This window comes from Sturnus vulgaris, chromosome 5 (assembly GCF_052056855.1).
Source record: "Sturnus vulgaris isolate bStuVul1 chromosome 5, bStuVul1.hap1, whole genome shotgun sequence".
Taxonomy (NCBI): domain Eukaryota; kingdom Metazoa; phylum Chordata; class Aves; order Passeriformes; family Sturnidae; genus Sturnus; species Sturnus vulgaris.
Window position 1 is genome coordinate 68,029,468 of NC_142247.1, and position 21,240 is coordinate 68,050,707.

Here is a 21,240-nt window from a genome sequence, read left to right on the forward strand (position 1 = left end):
TGTTGACCTTGTCAAGGTAGGTTTAATGCTTTAAAAGAATACCAACAATCTCTCAGTGATATAAAACTTTAACAGACACTACCAAATCGAAATATATATAGAAGGCAGCTGGTTATTCACACTGGCTGGGTGCTTATCAAGCCCCATTGTCAGCTGAGTGTGAAATGGATTCCTGCCCAGAAAGCTGGCTCTGAAGCTCGCTTCGTGTTCAAAGTTTGATTTGCCACATGTGATACAGTCAGATGATTTAAAACACAATTGACTTTCTTGCAGCAGTTGATTACCCTGATTCAAAATTATACACATCTCCAGAAACTGAAAGGCAAGTACTCATGAAGATCCAAAATACTTTAAGCCAAACATTTACAGTACCGATTATCTGAATAAATTTGTCACATACTTTCTGAAAGTAGGCCACCTCACTTCCAACCCGGAGTGCAGCACAGACTGCCATATCTGTGTCTTTTTTTCTTTGCATTAAGACAAGGGTTTGAACCAAAGCCATGCACACAAACCCTCTTAGCTCCCCAGCATGTGCAATTCGCATCTTGAGCTGCTTCAGTTTGTATTAATTTAGCACCCACCTCCAGTTGGAAAGCTCCATCTAATCTGGCCTCTGTATCCATCACTGCTGCATGTTATGTGCAAAGGAAGGTGAAAAATCTGAGCCTCCGGTTGTGTGATAAAACCATGAGATATGTTTAGCCTCAGTAATATCATTGCTTGCTTAAGTTGATTACAGATAATGACAATGAAATCCATCTCTGTTGATGGGCATCTTCCACAGGTTAAATGCATTTGTGTTGAAAAATGAGACTTTTCTGACTCTTTGCAAGGATGAGGGAAAGAAGAAAGAGTTGCCTGGTTATCCAGGTTTCTTTGAGGCTGTGGGAGCATGATTTGCTCTGGCCTTCTTCAGGTAACTAGTGCTGATAGAGCCAGTGCTGCTAAACCATGGAGATCCAAGTGCCAAATACACCCAGAACCGGTGACCTGGAGATCAGGTGGACTGGGAGAAGCTGAAACCACCTTGACCTTGAAAGTCATGGTTTGCTTTAAAGCACAGATGCTTCACTCCACTGCTTGTATGAAACTGATGGCCCTAAGCCAGTGCAAAGCCCTCTTGTGTGGGGGTATTTTTCTTCTGCTCTGCTGATCTATCATCCATATTTTTCTCATTTATACATACAAATCTCGTAGATGCTTCATGCATGAGGAGATGGGAGGCTACCAAGTAGATCACTAATGGGTTCAAGACATTGAGGATGATTTAAAGGGCTAGTGAATCCGATCATCATAGATGGCAGTGGATTTTCTTCTGCTCTAAAGAAACTGAACTTGCTTGAAAGTTGCTTGTTTGATTGAGTACCCAAACAAGTAGATTTGGGTAAACAAGTACCTGTTTCTTGCACAAGTCCTTCTGAATTAGTGCCTTATAAGTTTGCTCTAAATTCCCTGAAAGTTTAAAAAAATCAGTCAAAAACTGTCAAATTTGGGATGTATTTTCTTTAAAACTGTATTAACCCACAGCATGCAGCTCCTGATGATGCTATAAAATTTTTCATGGAGTTAAGAGTAGCCTCCTGAAAACACAGTATTTGCTGGAGTAAGCACATAGTGAAGCAAGCAGCCAGCCAAGCTTGTCTTCAGGAGTGTCTTGTAAAGGTCAAACTCGATTTGATGTTGTGTTAGGATTGCAGAGAAACCCAAAGAAAGATAATAGAGGAAGGATCTGTTTCTTCCAATAAAAAAAAAAAATCTAAAAAGTTTAAATAAAGAATAATAAAAGTTGCATGTGCAAATTTACTTGGGGCAACTTTTAAACTTGCTTCAGTGATGTTTTCATGACTGATTAGATGAGCTGGCAGTGACTTTGGCTGTGCTACAAAAGCCATTTTTACATCAGTCAGCATAAGGAATTCCACACTTTCCATCAAATCCCTCTGAAAAAGAATTCTGCTTTCCTTTCCAATCCAGTTTTGCTTCTGTGGTTGGCCAGATCTTCTCACTCAGTTCGTGCTCCTGGCCACAGTTCAGTTGGAAAGGACTCAAGGGTGGCTTGAGTCCTCACACAAGGTTACCCTGAGTGGTCTCAGAGATATCCCAGGGGGATGTGTGAGGGTTTTGACCACTTTCCTCTGGGAATCCTGTGCAGAAAGGAGTGTTTGTGCGTGCACAGATCAGTGCTCTGGCACACAGGAGGTACACTGGGGCACAGGGGACCTGGCACAGATGCTCCATGATGGGGATGTGCATCGAGCCTTCACACCCAGACTGCACAGCTCAGAGATTTCAGGAAGAAATACTTTACAGTGTGGTGCTCCTGCTGGCACCAAATGTAGTCAGGGCAGACCAGGACATGAGTTTGAATGCCAGGCACAGCATCTTTTCCCTCTCCCCAGCCCTGCAGGAGACAGGGCAGATTCTCATGTGGGATGTAGTACACTAAAGCATCAAATCTCCTTGTACTTCAGGTCTACGGACAAAAAATGTCTGATCAGAACCAGGACCAGCCCCAAACCTGAGGTTTTCCTTCTACCATCTTCAGCACATCATCCAGGCTCTTTCTTTAATGTATGTGGGGACATTAGCTGTTCCTAGTGGAAATAGAGAAGGGATGGAGTGAGCAGAGGGCTGAGGAAGGGAAGAGGGAAATGCTGAGGCTTTTGTCATGGGTGAGAGAAACATCTGAGCATGGAGCAGATTTCCTGTCCCAGTACCAGCTGCAGCTGGCTGGTCTCTTTGGATGCAGTCACCTGAAAACTCTGATGATACAGATGGCAACAGAGAGGAATGGGGTCACTGGCCATTGACACAGACCCCTTCTGAATGGGGGAAGAGTGCAGCTGCCTCTGCATCAGACAAGAAAGGGAGGAGGGATGCTAGAGACCCAAAAGTGTCTTTTTTTATCCCACCAACTGCTTCTCATTTTGGTTTTGACATGAATTTGCCATGCAGACTTGGCCAGCTCATGCTTTTTGCTTTCTGTGACTACAAAATTATTTAAGCAGATTCCCATTGCTAATATGTAGGGGAATTAGAGAGTATCAGCAATGCCTTCTGACTTAAGACATGGAGTGTCAGGTATCAGCTGAACCCAGAAATACAGCTAGCTGTGAATATTTCTGAAGCAACTTGTCAGTAGGCTGTTTCTAATCCTTTTACCGAACAGATTTTTTTTAGAAATCTTGGGATTTTTTTTGTCTTTTTCTCTCTGACCCTAATAAATCTTAATTCTCACAACTTGCGAGTGTTGACTTTCCAAGAAAAAAAGTCAATGGCACTGTGTCACCACCCTCCACATTCCCGAGGCAGCTGCTGGAAGCAAGTTGTCTCATTTGCTTATGTAAATGAAGAAAAGAGATTTTTAGAGCCAACCACTGACTCTGGGAAGGAGGTGCTGCCTGTGTCAGCACGAGCAATGCTCCTGCCGCCAGTCCCCAACACTGACAGAGTTCAGCTCTTCCATGAGAAAATTTAGGCACTACCTCTCCAGGCATTTTGCATTTCAATGAATAATTTTTCACCCAACTACATCTCAGCCTGCTTTGATTATGTGCACTCCATATATTGACATAATTATGTGGAGTTGAGGAATAGAGGATCTATCCCATAAGGGGAATTGCAGCCCCTAAAGCCCCAAGCCTTTAGCCTGAGCAGTTTTGTACAGTATTATTACCCTGTATTCAGATGACACAATGACCAAAAGGGATGTTATTCGGTGTTTCCAGAGCACTGTATGGAGTGACTTTGGACTTTTCTTTTCTTGGAAATGCATGAAATGGACACAACAGCTCTATCATCCTCTTAAACAAGAGGATGATAGAGCTGTTGGCAGACCCAATTTGACAAGAGGAGAATTGCAAGTGAGGGACAGTTCAGTGGCCCCTGGATGGAAGAATTTCATATTCCATGCAGGAGGAAGCAGGGGAGGGAAGGAATTACAGTCCATAGCTGTCATGGGGCAATGCACTGCCTAGTGCACACGGGTGAGTGTGGAGCACTTGCTGGCTTTCAGCAGACAAGGCTGCTGGCCAGTGGGTATCAGTGCCCTGAAGAACAGAGTCAGAACACACAGGGCCTGTATGAGCTCCTTTACTGCCCTTATCTCCGTGGTGTTGGACATAGGGTTGTGGTTTTAGCAGATGATCTAATTCATGGGGAGAACCTGGAATTTGCTTCATTAGCAAATGCTAATAGTCGGTGGAGGGGAAGAATTGTTCGTGAAGTGATGTTTGGCACTTTCATTTCCTCCTGATTACACTGCCCAAGGCTCGAGCAGACCAAAGGAGAAGTGCTGTTCCCTGCCTGGTAGGACTGTGCTGGGCACAGCCATGGGAGGAATTACTCTGCATTCATGCAAACTGTTCCTTTTCCACCTCACCTCTCCTGCTGATGGACACTGCACGCATTCCTCAGCCTACATTGCAACTCAAGCCACCAAAAATATGTTTTTCAAACATTTAACCTTTGAATATTGAACAAAACTTGACCAAATGAACAGAACTTGAGAGGCTGGTTTGAACTAAACACACTTCACAATCCATCCTGCAGAAACCAAACCTGCTCACACCTAAATACCAATGGTAAGAATTCTAGAGCCTGTGCCTGGCCACAGATGGGTTATAGCACAAAATCAGTGCTGAGCACCAGTCCTGCAGACAACCTTCAGCATTGCAGCACTTGGCTTTGCAGTGTCTCATCTCTGCATTCTTGTGCTATATTGCACTGTAAGTCCCTCCAGCAAGGAGACAGTGGATGGTAGCAGTGTTTTTAACCTTAATGTGGGAGGCACTGCCTGGTGTGAGTTAGGTACCTGGTTCCCGCAGCTCAACATGTGTCTGCTGGATGGATTTGGGCAGCACGTGTCTGTCCATATGTTGAAACTATACATTACCCAGAAACCTTCTGCTGCAGAGAATTAGGGAGAAGCTATGACATGGGGGAAGGGGAACAGATAGGCTTGTTTGACAGTTAATAAAACAATGAAATATACTTTGTGTGTGCCTGAGTTTCTAGGGACATACCAGCAGCTGCTAATACCATGTCATCTGTTTTTTATTCATGGCACTGCTGGACTGTGGATACATAATCTCTCTCTGTAACTCACTCATTTCTAAGCTTAATGGGAAGCTGTCATAGAGAAACATGCTTCTCTGCCAAAAGTGGGCAGTCTGTCTTTCCACTGGGGGAATGCATGATTTCAAAGTTCCTTGCTCTGCTCAAATCCCAGTAATATTGAATATTGAATACTGGAATGCTTGTGCTTCTGCTGTATTTTCCACGATGACTGACAGAAATAGCTCATTCTGTCTCTGTCAGACAGAGAGGTGCTCCATCCCTCTGGTCATCTTCATGACCCTCCTCTGGACCCACTCCAACAGGTCCATGTCTTTGCTGTACTCAGGGCTTTAAAGCTGGATGCAGCACTCCAGGTGAGATCTCACCAGAGCAGAGTAGAGGGGAAGAATCACCTCCCTCACCCTCCTGACCACACTTCTTGTGCTGCAGCACAGGACACGTTTGGCTTTCTGAGCTGTGAGTGCTGAAACATGTCCAGGTTTTCATCCACTAGTTCCCCATGTCCTCCACTGAGCTGCTTTCAGTCTCTGCATTCCCCAGCCTGTCTCTGGGGAATACCAGATTCCAGGGGTTTCCCTGACCCTGTGTATTGCACTTGACCCTGTTCAACCTAATGAGTTTCCCATGGACCCACTTCTCAAGCTTGTACAGGTCCCTTTGCATGGCATCTCTTCCCTACAGCTTGGTGTCAAGGTTCTCCCAGTCTATAAGAGATCCTTCCCCCAGAAGGCCTCTTCCTCCTCCTCCCATCCTGTGACTAACACATGTCCATAACATGTCAGTCATAACACTGTGACAGTGACTGTGGCTGGTGTTAGGAGGCACCAAAATGGGGTCTTCATGTCACCTTGAGCAGCAAAGTCTTGCTCTGCATCACCTGTATCTCACATCCTCCTTTCCCTCTTTTCAGCACTGCTGAAAGGTCCCACGAGCAGACCCCAGCCTGCTCCCCCAGTGGGTACAGCAGCCCATATTAATGAGCTCATGCTAATATGAACTCATCCAATAAATACATCAAATACATAAAACTCTGGGATTTAGACATTGAATCAATTTGAATTCTCATTCCTCATGCATCTTTCCTTTTCCAAGGAGCTCTCAGTCTTATCCTTTCCCTCCCTACTTGCCTTCAGTGCTCTCTGTGCTCTGCTGTTGCTCAGGGAAGTTGCCATCGTGTCTAATTGGGAATAGACACCTGTAGAGTGCCTCTGTGCAGAGATAACTGGAGTGCATGGAAGAGACATTCATCCCCTGTGGTTAATTTGTCAGTGCTGAATGCTCCTTTAAACAGAGGCAAGGAGATGCAGACAGCTTGGACATGGCGTGCACTGAAGTTTTCTTGGTCTTGTTTTTGCTAGCACAGGCTGTTCCTGTAGTCTAGGGTGTGGAGTGGGCTCTTTAAGCAATGGGGAATTGTAGGGAGACATCCTTTGCAGTGTCAGCCAAGCATGATCCCATATGGATCTTCTAGCATTGCCTTTGGTGCTCTTTCATCATCTTTCTTCATGGCAAGTTCAAGTCACAGAGCTGCTACTAAGGCTCAGCCCCTTCCCTGCCACCTGACACCACTAATAAAGCTCTCCCTTTCCTCTAAGTCATTATTTGAACAAACTTCAGCTGTTTTGGAGGGCAAGGAGGGAATGAGTTCACTGCTTCAAGCCTGCAGGGTTGCAAAGAGGCTCAGCCATGTGCTTGCTGTGCTCCTCGCTGCTGAAGCTTTGTGGATGTGTGTATTATCATTTCAGACAAACCTCCCCAGCACAGTCCAGGGAGCAGGGAAGGATGTCTGGGCCATTCTGCTAATAAGGAGGCAGGCCCTAATGAGTCCATCTCTGCTCCCCTACCTCTCCAAGAGGGGAGGAAGAAACCTCAGAGTGCTCTGAAGTCAGGCTTGATTTTACAGCAGAGTTGTCTGCTCTGCAGAGTATCAGGAATCCCCTGGAGAAGGTTAAGTGCCATCATACCTAGCAGGTGGATCCTGACATATTAGGTTTTGTAGAAAATGTCATGTTTTCAAGTCCAGGAAGTCCAGGCTGCAAGATGTAAATTTTTCCAGGCTGGAATAGGATTTGGGGAGTACAAGTAGGGATACAGAGCCAGGAAAGCACTCAGGTTACTGCCATGAAGAGAAGCCTCAGGGACAGAGTTTGGCTAATAAATGGCCAATGTCTGTGCCAGAGACTTGGATACACAGGAGTGTGGATTTCTCAGCCTTCCTTCCTGGCAGGAGTAAGCACTTACCAGGAGCAGACTCTTTTTTTCCCAGGGCTGCAGCTCCAGTGTCCTGGGACCACAACCAGTTCTCTGCTGATTTCTCTAGTAACAATAGCAATTGATTTACAGAACACTGTTCTTTACATGCCTTTCTGCAAAGAGGGTCCCGTAGCAGGAGGGAGCAGCAGGAGCTTCCCTGGCTGTATAATTCTGCTCTGATAACCTATCCCACCAGCAAAGCAAAGTTCAGCCCTTGCTGGTCCAGACAAAGGATTTCTCCTGGTGTTCCCCTTGCCAAGTTCAGGCCAGGCAGCTGCAGCTATGACAGCTCCACAGGCTGCTTTTTGTGATACACATTACATGGAGGATGCCAGGAAGCAGTAGGTAGGAAGGGGATGAGGAGCAGCAGATATAGAGGGGTCTCCACACCTGCTCGGGCAGCTCACAAGGCAACACAGCCCAGCTCTGTAGTTCTGCATCATTGAGGACAAGGTTCAGTTTCTACTCAGAATGCCACCTGTTACCCTGATTTATTTCTGTGGGATGCCCAAGGTGCATCTTGCTGACCATTCAATTGCATTGAATCCAGAAGGTCCCAGGCTCACCTTCTATTGATTTCTCTGCTCTCAGAGACCAGTGCCCATCTCCTTCAATGTGTCTGTGATGGAAGTTTTATTAATGCAAAATTTTCCCTCTGGAAAATGAAGTCCAGAAATTAATAATGAATTAAAACAACTTGCCACAGGCATTGCTAATGAGCTCTTTGTCTGCGCAGCTCACATGAAAGGAGGTCATTGCTCAGCCGTTCCCATCGCGAATGGCAAGAAGATTAACCGCTAACATCGGGCGTGTGGGGCTCTCCTGGGACAGGGGGACAAGCTGCTGCTCAGTTCCTGCCTGCCTGGCTTTTCCTGTCTTATCCCTGCTGTGCAGGTTTGTCTCGAGGAGTCTTTACTACCTGGACAAGACACCTTCCTCCCCTCCCCTCCCTTCCAAACACTCAGGTTGCCTCTCTGTTTTGGGGAGACACCCGAGTCATTCCACTGGAAAGGACAATAACCTTGCAGAGCTTAAGGGGAGAGTGGAAAGTAATCTTGGAGGGGACTAGCAGGGCTTAACTTCACTGCCATAAGCCTCTTCAGGGACTCTGGCCCAGAAACTAACCTGGCACCACTCCAGTGCTGGGTCTGCATCTATTGTTCTTTTCCCTTATCTTGCAAGGCAAAGGGTTATCCTGCCTTATCTGCTACCACAGGCTTTGTAAGAGGCCCCACTGCAAGGGTACTGGATATCGTCCCCCTGCTGAGCCTCAGGGGGCTGTGCTAGGAGAGGAGCATCTGCTTCTGGGCAGTAGACATGGGAAAGCTGTCACACCATGCTGACCACCTCTCCTTGGCTTTTTCAGCCTGGTCTCACTCAGCAGAAATAACGAAGCAGCATGTTGCATTTACCCATCCTGGGAAGGGTGGCTGAAGGCAGGTGTTTTTGGATGCTGTCATCATTTGATAGCTAGGGGCGGATGCAGCAGTGCATAGAGCAAAGGAAGTTGAGCATCACTTCTCCATAATGTGAACAGCAGAAGGGACTTTCTCCCTTGTCCAATGTCTCTTGTGGCAGTGTTGTGTGATTGCAGCAGAGGGATCCATACCTTGCCCATGTCCATGGGCAGCCTCTTATACATCAATTGTTTATTGCTCTGTCCTGCTTTCCTGCAAAAGCTCAACCTTTAACTTCCATGTGCTTAACCCAGGTTTGGGGAAACTGCAGGGTTTGAGGCATGATGTTTCACCACTCTTTCCCAGCCCTGCCCTCTCAGGTGGGACACCCAGCCGGGCTGACTGATGGCTCACTCCCTTGCTTGGCAGCACAATTGCTCATTTATCAAATAACTGACTCACACAGAGCACTGGGCACCAGGCAGTGACAGCCACGCAGCTCCCAGCCTGCAATACACTCTACCATGGGAATGCTTGGATTCACCTCCACCAGCTGTCCCTACCATGGCCTTGGCCATGGAGGAGTCAGTCCTGTCAAGCATTCCCACCCCTCCTCTTGTGATAACTCTGAGCTGCAAAGAAATCCCTTTCTGGTGCAGAGAGAATTTGGCCCAGCCAGAAGAGAAAGGAGCAGGGACTCTTGGGCAACAGCAGGGGGAAAGCAAGGCTTCAAACTGTACACTGACATCAGGAAACAAATCCCTCTTCCTCTCTCTCCTCTAAAACTTGTTCTTATCTGTCTGTTGCTAAGCTGAAAACTCACCCAGTATCCCCAGCAAGTACCTGCACTGAGCCTGTGTATCTCTGAATTCAGCTGGCAGTCTTACCATCCTCTTCATCACAATTTTTGTGTATATCATAAGTAAAACTGTAGCTTGTTCTTAAAATGCTCTGACAAAGAGAGGTTCATATTACAGGGGACAAGGATGCTGCAAATGTCTGTCCCAGCCAGCACAATGCCAGGAGTGAAGTATCTGAGAAGTCCCCAGTGAGACTGGTGTAGCTGGTGTGCTCTTTGCTTGAGTCTTTGATGGGACTCAAGGGGGACAGGGGACCTGACCATAGTCCCATGCCCAGTCCACTCATCTCTGAGCACCATTTGGGAGCTTGTTCAGGAGTAAAGGTCAATGCAGCCACCAGTGTTGTCATAGCAGAGCCTCCAATGGATGTGCCTGAGAAGTCTGACTTGGGAATTAAAATGAAGCTGGTTGCATCCTACCTATTTGTTATCCACCAGGCTGTTCCTCCTACACAGCAACATCTCTCGTATTCATTCTGAGGCTGCCTTAAGCCAGGGCTGCATTTAGGCACAGCTATTGCTTCTTTCTTTGCTGGCATGATCTAGAAACCCTCCATGCATTGGATATCCCCACTAGGGTGGGCAGAATGTGCTGTAATATTCATATAAATGCCTGAAAAACATATAGAGAAGTAAGTTTGTCCCGGCTGTGTCAGATACTGCAATAGTGCTGAGTTTAGGGTCACTCAGAGAGTCTGAGTCTTATAAATCTGTTTGGAAGTTAGGTACAAATCAGGGTTTTTTCTACAACTATATTTGTGTTTATAGGACAGAGCAGTTGATTAGGACAGCAGGGTTCTCATGTCCCTGCCACCCATTTCTGCACAGTATCATAATTTCACCTCCATTTAACAACAGGTTCATGTCTGGGGTAACTGACTCAGCTGCTTGGCAGATTCGTTGGGGTAGTCAAGCCTGCAGACAGTTTTATTTTCACTGAGGTTTGCAGCACAGAGATTTGTAGACCAAATCCTTATAAGTAGTCACCAGGGAACATTGTTGGGATCTCTGACCCCAGCTGTGCCAGTGCTGCTGTAACAATTGCAGCTCTGGGATCTGGGGCTATTACAAGGGTGCAGTTACCTGGATCCTTTGTACCCCTGTTTCCTACAACTGACAGTCAGGACGAGAGCTGTGCTGTTGCCAAGGCTTCAGAAATTTGGCTGGAAAAACCAGATCCCAGCAGAGCAGACGAAAATTCAGGCAGGAGAACACATTAGAGTTAAAAGATAAATAAGGTTTTGCAGAAAAGGTAGTAATGAACCATCCTCTGTTTCTCTAAGTTTGACTTTTATTGTCTTATGAAGAATATTTTGAAAGTGTGTGCTACTTTCCTGTCTTTCCTTCCAAGTGCCTAAATTTGAGGATGTATCCTTATCTCTATATGACAAGCAATAGTGAATGGAAAACTATTTTGTTCTGTCATTTACTTCTCATTTGGTCCCATCACATCCTATCTTTTGGCACTATGTATTTTCTTAGTGTTATGAACATATATCTATGCTGTGTGTGAGAGAGTGGGTGTCTGAATTGTGTTTGCAATGGCCTTTGATAAAAAGCTTTAACAACTAAAATTATCAGAGAGGCAGGAGTGGGCTGGTCCTGGTAGATATGAGCACTGGCAGGCAGCAGATCATCTGTCTGCAGAGACATTAAGTGCTGAATAGGTCAGAATTGCCAAGTTTTTAGTATTTACCTAGGAGGGAAACTACTGCTCATTTCAAGGAGCTAATGTTCCTTGCAGATTTAGCTTGAACACCAGAGGGAACATAAAAGCAACAGCTGTGGAGTAGTTTCAAGGATAGTGTTTTCCTCCTGAAGCACAGTGCAGTTCTATCCAATTCTCCTCATTAATCACTTTCTTTCATTTTTGTTTTTCAGCCAAAGCTTTTGGCCAAGGAGCTGCTTGACTTGGTGGCATCTCATTTCAACCTGAAGGAGAAGGAGTACTTTGGAATTGCATTCACAGATGAAACGTAAGTGTGGGAAATCAAAGACCTAAGAGGCAACTCTTGGTCACAGAAAATCTTGGTGTAGAAACAGCGTGTACACCAAGGTCCTACACCAAGGTCTAGGGAGGCATGGACCAAATTACCACAAAATTTGAGGTTTTATTTCAAGACAGGTCATATCTACCTCCAGATTAAACAACAAGAATAAAATTTGCACTGGAGAAACATTAAAGGTCTGCCAAAGGCGATGATTAGTCCCAGACTGTGACCCCTCAGTGCTACTGCACCATCCTGTTACATTTTTCCAGCTGTTTTCTCTCAGGAGTTACACCATCCTTGGCATATGGACTGTGTCTTGTATGGACACCCACCTTGGTTTGTAATAGGTTTTTTTCTTTGTATGTTAATCAGGAAGAGGTTTCCCACATCTAAATCCTTTTAAAAAACCAAAATTTTCAAGCCAACACTGTGTCCCCAGAACAGCTGAGTCAGCAGTATTGCTGTCATGAGCCAGTTCTGCTTTCCTGCTGAAGTGGCAGGGAAATCTGCTGGAATAGTGATTCAGGATTGGGTAATCAGAGGCTGCTGGATAATTGCACAAACATATCCGCATTCATCTCGGCAGCAATCACCCCTCTAAAGTCGATTCCTTTGGCAAGCACCTGCCTTGGACAGCCTGAGGCCATCTCAGGACACAGCTCCAAGGATGGAGGAATGCTCAGGCATGTACAGAAGCAGGACTCAAATAAGATGAGATCCCAGAATCCATCCCAGCTCACTGACATGAGTAGCTCAGCCTTGTAGATCTCCAACCCAACACAAATTAATGAGACTTATCCTCCAAGGAGAAACAGTAGGAGAGACTTGCCTTTTATAAAGCAGGAGTAGGAAATTGCTCCTACCACAGTGCTTATTCTTGGACAGAGCAAGTTACTCAGTGAGTGCTGCCTGAGAGGCACAGGAAAGTCATGCAGGGAAGCCAAAGCACACTAGAAGATGAAAATGTTCCCTTAGCAGTCCCAAGAGCACAGGTGAGAAACAAGGCACATCTCGAAATGTAACCAGAGAGCAGCTGAGCAAGTCCCAGCTCTCAGTTCAGCTGGGTGGGCACAGGGCTCTCCTGGGAGTGCAAGGGAAGCTAATGAGGAGGTGTCAGCAATTAGAGAGAGCCCAGCCTCCCCTGGAACTCCCAGGTTTAACTGGAGCAAAGATCTGGGCTAGCAAAGGGAGGAAGTGTGAGAGCTGATGGAGGTTGTCAAGGCAGAGCTTGAAGTTGCATAGCAGATACAAAGGGATGTGCACTATCCAGGCAGGATTCAAAGGGTCGGGTAATAGCATCCACTCACTTGGTCACCTTCAGACCTGTAGATGGAGCAGGGTGCTTTTTAGGAGATGCTCAGCCAGCCAAGATGAAAGATAAATCAAGGAAGTGCAGCCCAGAAACAAGCAGTAAGTCCTAGATGGTCTGAAGCCCTTCTGCTGTCCTGTAGTGACTCTAACATTTTCACTTAGGCTTCTTCAGTGCTGTGAAAATAACCCTGACAAAAGTATTTCCTCTTCAGTTGTAAAATAGTTTGAGGAGAGTTGGCACAAGCAGCAATTGTTTTATTTGAGTGAACACAGCTGAAGAATATACTTGGGGCCTTGGGCAGAGTCTTGGAAATGGATGTCCCAAGCCAGCTTCAGAAAATAAACTAGGCTGTCTAAACCACAGATCTTAACCCACAATGTGAAATGGAAGTTTGAAAAATCCTCTTTCTTCAAAAAGTAGTAAAAACAATCTTAATGTGTGTTTGCAGGGCACATAACCCAGACCTTTACCTAATATAGACCAGGAAAGTAAAAAGAACCCTTTTATTCTGTGACACGGGCCCTGAGGGACTTCTTTCTCTTCACTCTTCGCTGAGTTTCCATGTGCTTTACTTGAAGGGGACTCATAACCAGCTAAAACAGAACAAGCCTGCTTCATAAATGTCGTCTGAGGTTGGCTAAATTGCAAGTTTAGAAAGAAGAAAAGCCACTAAAGTATTAAATCAATTCTTCTATTTAAGAGTAAAAGCTCTATGAGAGTAATTTATTTAGAAATTATTTGGACTGGGGATTTCCATTCATTAGTTGTACTCTATCATGACAACCCTAGAAGAAAATCAATAGGAGTAACCTTTGCGTTGGCAACTTAATAGTTTCTTGTGATAATATAGGGTCATTACTGCATTCAGTGAGACTAAAATTAGATTGTCTGACTATTATGGAGGGGAGAATAACCCCTCCTATTTTAATGATCATAGGAACGTTTTACAGTGTGAACCATTAACTGCAGGAGAGCAGAGGTCAAAAGGGTGTCCCTGTACAGCACGAGGGGCCAAGCTTCACAGGAAGCCAGAAGAGCAATATCCTGCTTGATTAGAAGTGAAAAGGGATGGAGAAAGAGCTTGGGTTTTAGTTCAGCTGGTTATGAATCTCCATTAACAACCCTTTCCCTTCATATCACCTCCTCCAGCATTCACTGAGAGCCAGTGGCCAGGATTAACCTTCTGTTCACTGCAGACTCCCCAGCTGGGCCATGGGCAGGGTTTCCACATCCCTTACTTGTCCTTAGATCTGAGTCACCTGCTCCATTGAGAGCTACCAACTTTTGCATCCCACAGAGCAGGGTAGCACCCTTCCCTGGAATACCCTCTCATCCCTGGGATCTGGGGGAAGCCTATTTCCACCCTCCAGAGCCAGAGTGAGGGAGCAGGTGTCCCACATCCTGCTTGAACAGCTGGTCCAATGGAGTGTGCAGCTCTCAGAATAACGTCCTGCTCTGGCACTTGACCAATTCCTTTATCACCAAGTCCGCTGTGTTGCAAAATTTGTATAGTTAAATTCTTATGGCCCTGTGAGCTTCTCAGCCCCTTCACAAGTAATTGAGAAAATCTGTGAGCTTAAAGGGTTTTTTGTTTTGGTTGCAATTGATGAAAATAGAAATAGTTTCTATGGTTTCTATTACATGAATTGGTCTTTCTCAATGTCCGTTAAATTCAGAATGAGTCTGACACTGAAAGGGTGTGAGTTGGTTTATTGGTCCAAATACCTTTATAACACAAATCAATATGGATCCACTTTTCAGAAAACTGGGCACTAAGCAGTAAAACCATATAAACAGAACCACCTGGAGCCAAAGTACTCATTGATGTGCCACTCTTTACTTATAAAAAACAGAACTACTGCACACAATCAACAAAATGGACCCTGGGCACCAAAATCCATACTCAGTCTATATCCTAAATGGGCCCAGATTTTTTCCTAGAAGTGATTATGTGGTTGTTATTGACACACCAGTTTAACTGCCAACAGGAGTACAACCAACAGAGGAAAATTATCTGACTTCCAGTAGGTCTCCCAAAACTGTTTGCACCATTATTTCTGAATACACTGATAGAAATATCTGAATGAACAAATCGATGGTGATAATGAAACAAAAGCTACTTTGTGTCCCTAATTGAACCATGAAGGAAATACAGCTAAACGTGGGCATGTATGAATGGGATCCCAGTGCAAGCTGCCTAAATTGGTCCATGAAAACTGTCAGGATTACAACATGCCTAGGCTTATATGCCCATACTTTTCCCTGTCTTACACAGGATTGTGCTCCATGAATAGTTCTGCTGACAACAGGAAGACAGATTCCAGAGCAAAGTGTTTTGTGGTGTAACAGCATTGGAGTTTGGCTCCCTGATAGCCCATACTCACAGGCAGATACCAGGGACTGCTCACTGCTGCTGTTCTCTACATGCCACACATGCATGCCTGAAAACAAGGAGTTAGGTGACAGTCTGCAGTGCAGGAGCCCTCAGCAATGAAAGATTGTAAGTAGTAATTGAGTACAGTGAGCAGTTAGCTCCTGGCAGGGATTTAAGTGACCTTTCTCCTCCGAAGGAGCTTTGGATTTAAGCTCCATGCAGATGAGACTAATGAAACTCTTCAACCTAAAAACTCGGTGGCAATTAAGTGTGTTATCCAGTACTCAGAACTTTGTACGTGTGCAACATAAATGTGGAACTGGTATGCATATGTATATATTTGATTATACCAACCAGTTTCTCCTGTAAAAATGCAACGAGAATAAAAAGAACAAGTCTTTTCAAAATAAGAAATACTTTGAAATGATTTTTTGTGCTGTGCACCATGGCTTCTCAACCTTTCCTTGTGCACATTAGCCAAACCCAGACATTGCTGTTGAATAAACAGAGAGGTAGACAGTAAGCCCATTGTCAGCAGCTCACCCTCAGTGGGAACTGGTGTGTAACACAATCAGTTGCTGGTGGCTGCTGTGTTGGTGATACAAATGCAACTGGACAGGTTCAGTATAGGATGTCAGGTTTAGTGTGGCTTTTCCTTGCTCTGACAGCATTTTATACCATGGCCTACATGGTAAATGCTCAGGTTGTACTTAGGCTAGGAATGGGTGAGCATGGCTAGTTTCAATCCCATGTGTAACTGTGGCCTTCCCAGCTAATTTCAGCCTTCCTGGGGCCTGTTAAAAGCAACGTAACAGCACTTCCCATTCAAGAAATAGGATGGAGCACAAAAGCTAGAAACCTCTAGTTTTTTGGGTACCCAGGCTGAGAATCTTTTCATGGGGATTATTTTTTGACAGCCTGGAGCATCTGCCTTCCAAAAGCCAAACCTTGTTAATAGTACACATCTGTGCTGAACAACAGGGAATGGTGCATGGAACCCACACTAGCATGCCAGCAGCATGGTGGAAGGAAACCCCCTGCATCTTGCTGCATGCCCAGCTATGCATCCTGCCCAGAGCAAGACCAGTTAGTTCCTACATCCAGATGAGTTAATATGGCCATCCTCACTCTAATCCCAGACTGGGCAGACTTGTCCTCAGCCCCTGTACTGCAATGGAGACATATGAGATGAACAGTTTGGCTTGAAAATCTGGATTATATCACCCCTTTCCAGTAGCCACGGTGCCAGCAAGTCTGTGCCCCTAACAGTATAGGCTACCCTTAACCTAAAGTGAAAAAAATAGAGAAAAAAATATTTTAAAACTTTACCTAGAGAAAAAAATTGTCTGAAAGTTAAAATATCTTGAAGAGAAACACATGGGTGTCTAGAGCAGAGGATAAAATAAGCTTTGTTCCTTTTGTGCATCAAAAGATGTCCAGGATGAGTCTGAAAAGTCCCTGACTCCACATGTATCACTTGTACCTAGTTGAGACTTAGTACTTTTGCAAAACAGATGCAAAGGCTGCTTAAACTGAATGCCTGGCTTCTGGCTTCTACATGGTAAAATTTGAGGAGAGCTTCTTTCTCAACATATTGGTCCTGAACCCACGAGAGTGATGAGTGGAGCTCACCAGTAATTTAGAACCCCTTGGTTGGGAGCTGCGTGCTGTGCTCAGGTGAGTACAGAGTGTCCCAGCAGGTTTCCAGAGCACCAGTACAGAAATTCCCATTGAACCCAGGTGACTCCAAGCCTCCTGAAAGTGATACTTTCCCTTTTATTTATGCTTCTGGGAAAGATGGAGGTGGGCTGTAAATCCAGTCAAATTGCTACGGGGATGTCATTGCTTACTTTCTAAAGGGGCTTCTCAGTTGCCCAAAACTCATGCACATGAAAACCTTTGTGAAAGCTGAGTGTATTTGCTATACGTAGGGTACATTGCTAAGGCTTGTGGCAATTCTAGAAAGTAATTTATTGGTGGGCTCTTTTTTTCCTTTTATTCATTTTCAGTAGAATAAAGAATTGTTCTTGAGGATTATCATGAGCTGGTGAATAGGCACTAGAATAAAGCTCAGGGCATCTGAGTTCCATTCCTGCTTTATTTGTTGTAAGATTCTCCCCCAAATCATTTCAACTCTCCCCTTGCTTGTCTAGACAGCAGAGTACTGAAGGCAAGGGCTGCCTCTCCCTCTGGGTGAAATCTGGTCTGACTGAAATCAACAGCCAAAAGCTTGCAGGGTGCAACCCTAGCATCACTGGAGGCAATGACAAAATTCTGGCCATCTTCAGTGGGGCCTGAATGTCACCCTAGGTATTTCCACAGTGTCTAATTTAACAGAGCCTTTATCTCAGCTGGGGAGTGAGATGCCCCTGTAATACAAATAATGGCATTTATAAAGTACCTCTCACGCACACACAGCACTCTACAATGTGGGGAACGTGACAAAGAACAGAACTCCTGCCCAGCAAAGCTTCCAGCAGCAAGGCAGGAATGGATAAATTATAGGAGAAAATAACAACGACAGGTACCATCTAGGCAAAAGAAAAGCAGCATGTGGTAATTGTAGCTGGAACGCTTCATGGAGCAGCTGTTTTTCAAGAGCTCTCTGAAGAAGGAAAAAGGAGGTCTGGGCAAACCTAGAGAGGCTATTGCAGGCATGTGGGTGGTAAATAAACTGTCTGAGGCTGTAGAGTCAGGTTTAGCCTTGAGTGAAATACTGCAGGCGTCATGGAAACTCTTAACCATAAGGATTTCTAATGAAAATCTTGACAGACTTTTAATGATACAACTGCTCCAGGGGCCTGTAATAAAAAGGTGAAGCTTATAACATTTTGGGCTGTCCTGATTGCTCAGTGCTGCCAGCTTTCACCCTGACAGATTGAACTTTAGCAGTTTGATTCCCAGACTGAAACACTGCCAGTATGATACCGCCTCTGCTCCTCAAACATTTATTGTGTGTTTTTCAAATATCATCCAATAGCCCAGGGCAAATAGCACACATTTTAGTTCACGTTTTGTAACACCTCAGACCTCATTGCTGTGAGGAGTGAGAAAGCTCTTTGGTGCCAGGCTCAAAACTGTCTATTCTCTTGCCAGGGGACACTTGAACTGGCTTCAGCTGGACCGCCGAGTGCTGGAACACGACTTCCCCAAAAAGTCAGGACCAGTTGTTTTGTACTTCTGTGTCAGGTAAGTGCCTGATGGCAAGCCCTTCCCATGGGATACAGCTACAGACAGCCTGTTTCCTGGAGGCCAGGAAGTGAGGCTGTCAGTTTCTCAGAAACACCTGTGGGCAAACAAACACTTCCACAGAGATTTCCTTTGAGCGCTTTGGCTTTGCAAACTCTTCTCACTCAAGTGTAAACAAGTAGTAGCCATACCAACACCCATTGCTGTCCACAGGGAAATGTTGTACGAGGGCAAGATCAGATGTTATGTATTTACACTTCTACTTGTGGGCTTTGAGCTAGAAAGTCCAAGCTGAGTAGGGTGGCAGAACAAAGCCCTCCTTCTGCCAGAAAAACCCACTTGAACCAGCAACCTGCAGGGTGAGCCATTAGTTTCCTCTAGATTGTGCTCATAATATGCATTTTGTCAGAGACCAAATGAATCCCTGTACAACTCTGTCATATTCACCTTCTGAACTCAGTGCTACAGTGAATTACCCACAAATAGCAAATGATGGCATTTTATGGCAGCCAGTTGGTTTCTACGTGGCTGGACCTGACTATAAAAGTTTTAATGAAGATTATGGCAATTTGGGAGCTTCAAACTTCATCTGGGATTTTTACAAGGAGCTGTTAGTGTTTGGAAGCTGCCAGTGCTCTTATGCACACAGTGTCTTTGCCTCCAAGGGAGATATTTTCTGAGAAGACAAATTTGCTCCTGCAGCTTTGAAATGCCCAGAGAGAGCACAGGGGCTGGGATGGCATATGTACAAAATTAAGTTGAGGGTTTTGACTTACTTTTAATGGATAGCTCATGTCTAGAACAAGCCAATGCAGCATAACTGTGTCTTTTTCTGTTAGGCTTTCCACTCCAGTGTTATATTACATCTGACATCACTCTCATTCATTCCATAGTACCCACAAAAAAATGAAGACCTACTTTTGAGTTTCTTCCCCTGAGTGAAGCTTTTTTTTTTTTCCACATAGTGATTGCCATTCATTTAACTTCCATTACAAGGCAGGCTTTTTAGGAGAAGAGACTCTTTGTTCTGTTATGTCCCCGTATTTAGTTGTGGATATATCTTAGGACAAATCAAGACTGTACAAAGCCCTGTGAGTCCAGAATTAGCCTGATATCACCCAAGAGAATAATTTAGTCAATATTTTGGATGCTTCAAACTGTAAGGGTAGATCTAGAGCTGAGCATCTTCAGCATGTGAGATCCAGATCTACCTGTGCTTAGACCTACACAAAACTGTTAAGAACATGGCCAGTCAGTTACCAGACATCTTGTCCAGGGGCCAAATTGGGGAGTCTATGCTAAGACAGGGATCCCATGGAAAGCAGGGAAAGCCCTGAGTGAGCAAGAGCTAAGTGCTGGGTTTCAGAGTGGAACTGTAAAATGTGTGAAAGCTGGTGCTACTGAGCCACGCTCATATTCATTTCAAAGACCACTCAACAAGCATAAATATTGCCATCTGTATTGTTTTATGAAAGTTGGCAGCACAGTGGAGACCAGTCATTCTAGCGGGATCCCAGCCAAGAGACATCCTAGGATACAGATCCATATAACAGTGAATGAGTGACCTCTCCTGTTCTGGAATTGCAATCCATAGGGAAAAACTCAGCATTCAGTGTCTGCATGTGTGAAAACCAGACTGACTCTGGGCTTATACTCTTATTGATGGCAGTAATGAGTGGATTGTCACATTGAGTTACAATCTGGGTTGGACTGGGAGCCAGATGCTTCAAGAGTTAGGAACGGGCATTAACTTACTGTGCCTTTCTACTGCTTGTTTTCCTTGTGGATGTCAGATGCTGGCAGAAGTTGAAAAAGTTTCCCAGCACATAAGGAGTTCCCGTGTCCATCCCTAAATCTGATCTGAGCAGAAGGCAATTGAAGACACCAACTCCAGCCAGATGACTGAAGCTGGAAAGTCCCCACATATCTGTTTCCCAGTGGTTTCAATTCTGGCTTGGGAACTAAAGCAAAGGCTGAAGGAAAAGTTCTAAAGAGACCCACCCACTGAGAGGGGTTTATTTTCACAATCTGGGGGTGTGCAGCAGCTTGCAGAGCCATTCATAAACATACCATAAACAGAATGCTCCCTCTCCCCTGCTGCCATCAGGCAGAAAGCAGAGATAATTAGTGCTGTACTATACCTAATCACAAATGTGTTGATTTTTAAGGAACTGCATGCCCATGACACCTACTATGTCACAAGTAAAGGCTTGCCTGTGGTTGTAGATACCTTTTTGCATTACCTCTCCCAAGCATTGCAGCTGACAAAGCTTAGGTTGATGCTTAGGTGGATGCAGCTGATCTGCTGTGCCAGATGCTCATGACACAGAATTCTGTTTATTGCATCAGGATTTAGTAATTGTGTGGGTTTTCCCTCTAGTGGAAGTAAATGCATAGTTCAATCACCCTACATAACTACTAAAGAGATGAAGCCTCAGGCAAGGAAAGTAAAGGGTAGTTTGTGAAGAGGATAAGCTACAGTGAAAACATTTTCACCTTTAATGTGACCATCAAATGGTTTTTACCCTCAGCATTCCTGCAGCAATGTTGAAGGGCAGCATGCCCACCAAAGATGTCACAGATTTTTAGCCTGCTCTAAAAGTACATTCAAAGTGAAGCCTGCCTTCTTAAGAAAAGGCTTCTTGAAAGAACCGTGCCGAAAATAGGAAGTTTCACAAGCTTTGCAGTGTGAAATTCTCCACTCTTTTTTAAAATCTCTGCAGCACTGTTGAAGCTTTGTCTTTTGACACACATTTCCTTGGGGTTTGACATTGTTGAACACT

General features: G+C 44.9%; 1 protein-coding gene across 11 annotated transcripts in view; it reads left to right on the forward strand.

Annotated features, from left to right (window-relative positions):
• The window catches only part of FRMD4A (FERM domain containing 4A), a 357,641-nt gene that overhangs the window by 249,232 nt on the left and 87,169 nt on the right, over window positions 1-21,240 (forward strand). For all 11 annotated transcript variants that reach the window (XM_088165906.1, XM_088165905.1, XM_088165904.1 and 8 more), the window contains 2 exons: window positions 11,473-11,567; window positions 18,365-18,457. In XM_088165906.1, the coding sequence (XP_088022032.1) occupies window positions 11,473-11,567; window positions 18,365-18,457 (188 nt within the window). The remainder of the gene's footprint in view (window positions 1-11,472; window positions 11,568-18,364; window positions 18,458-21,240) is intronic.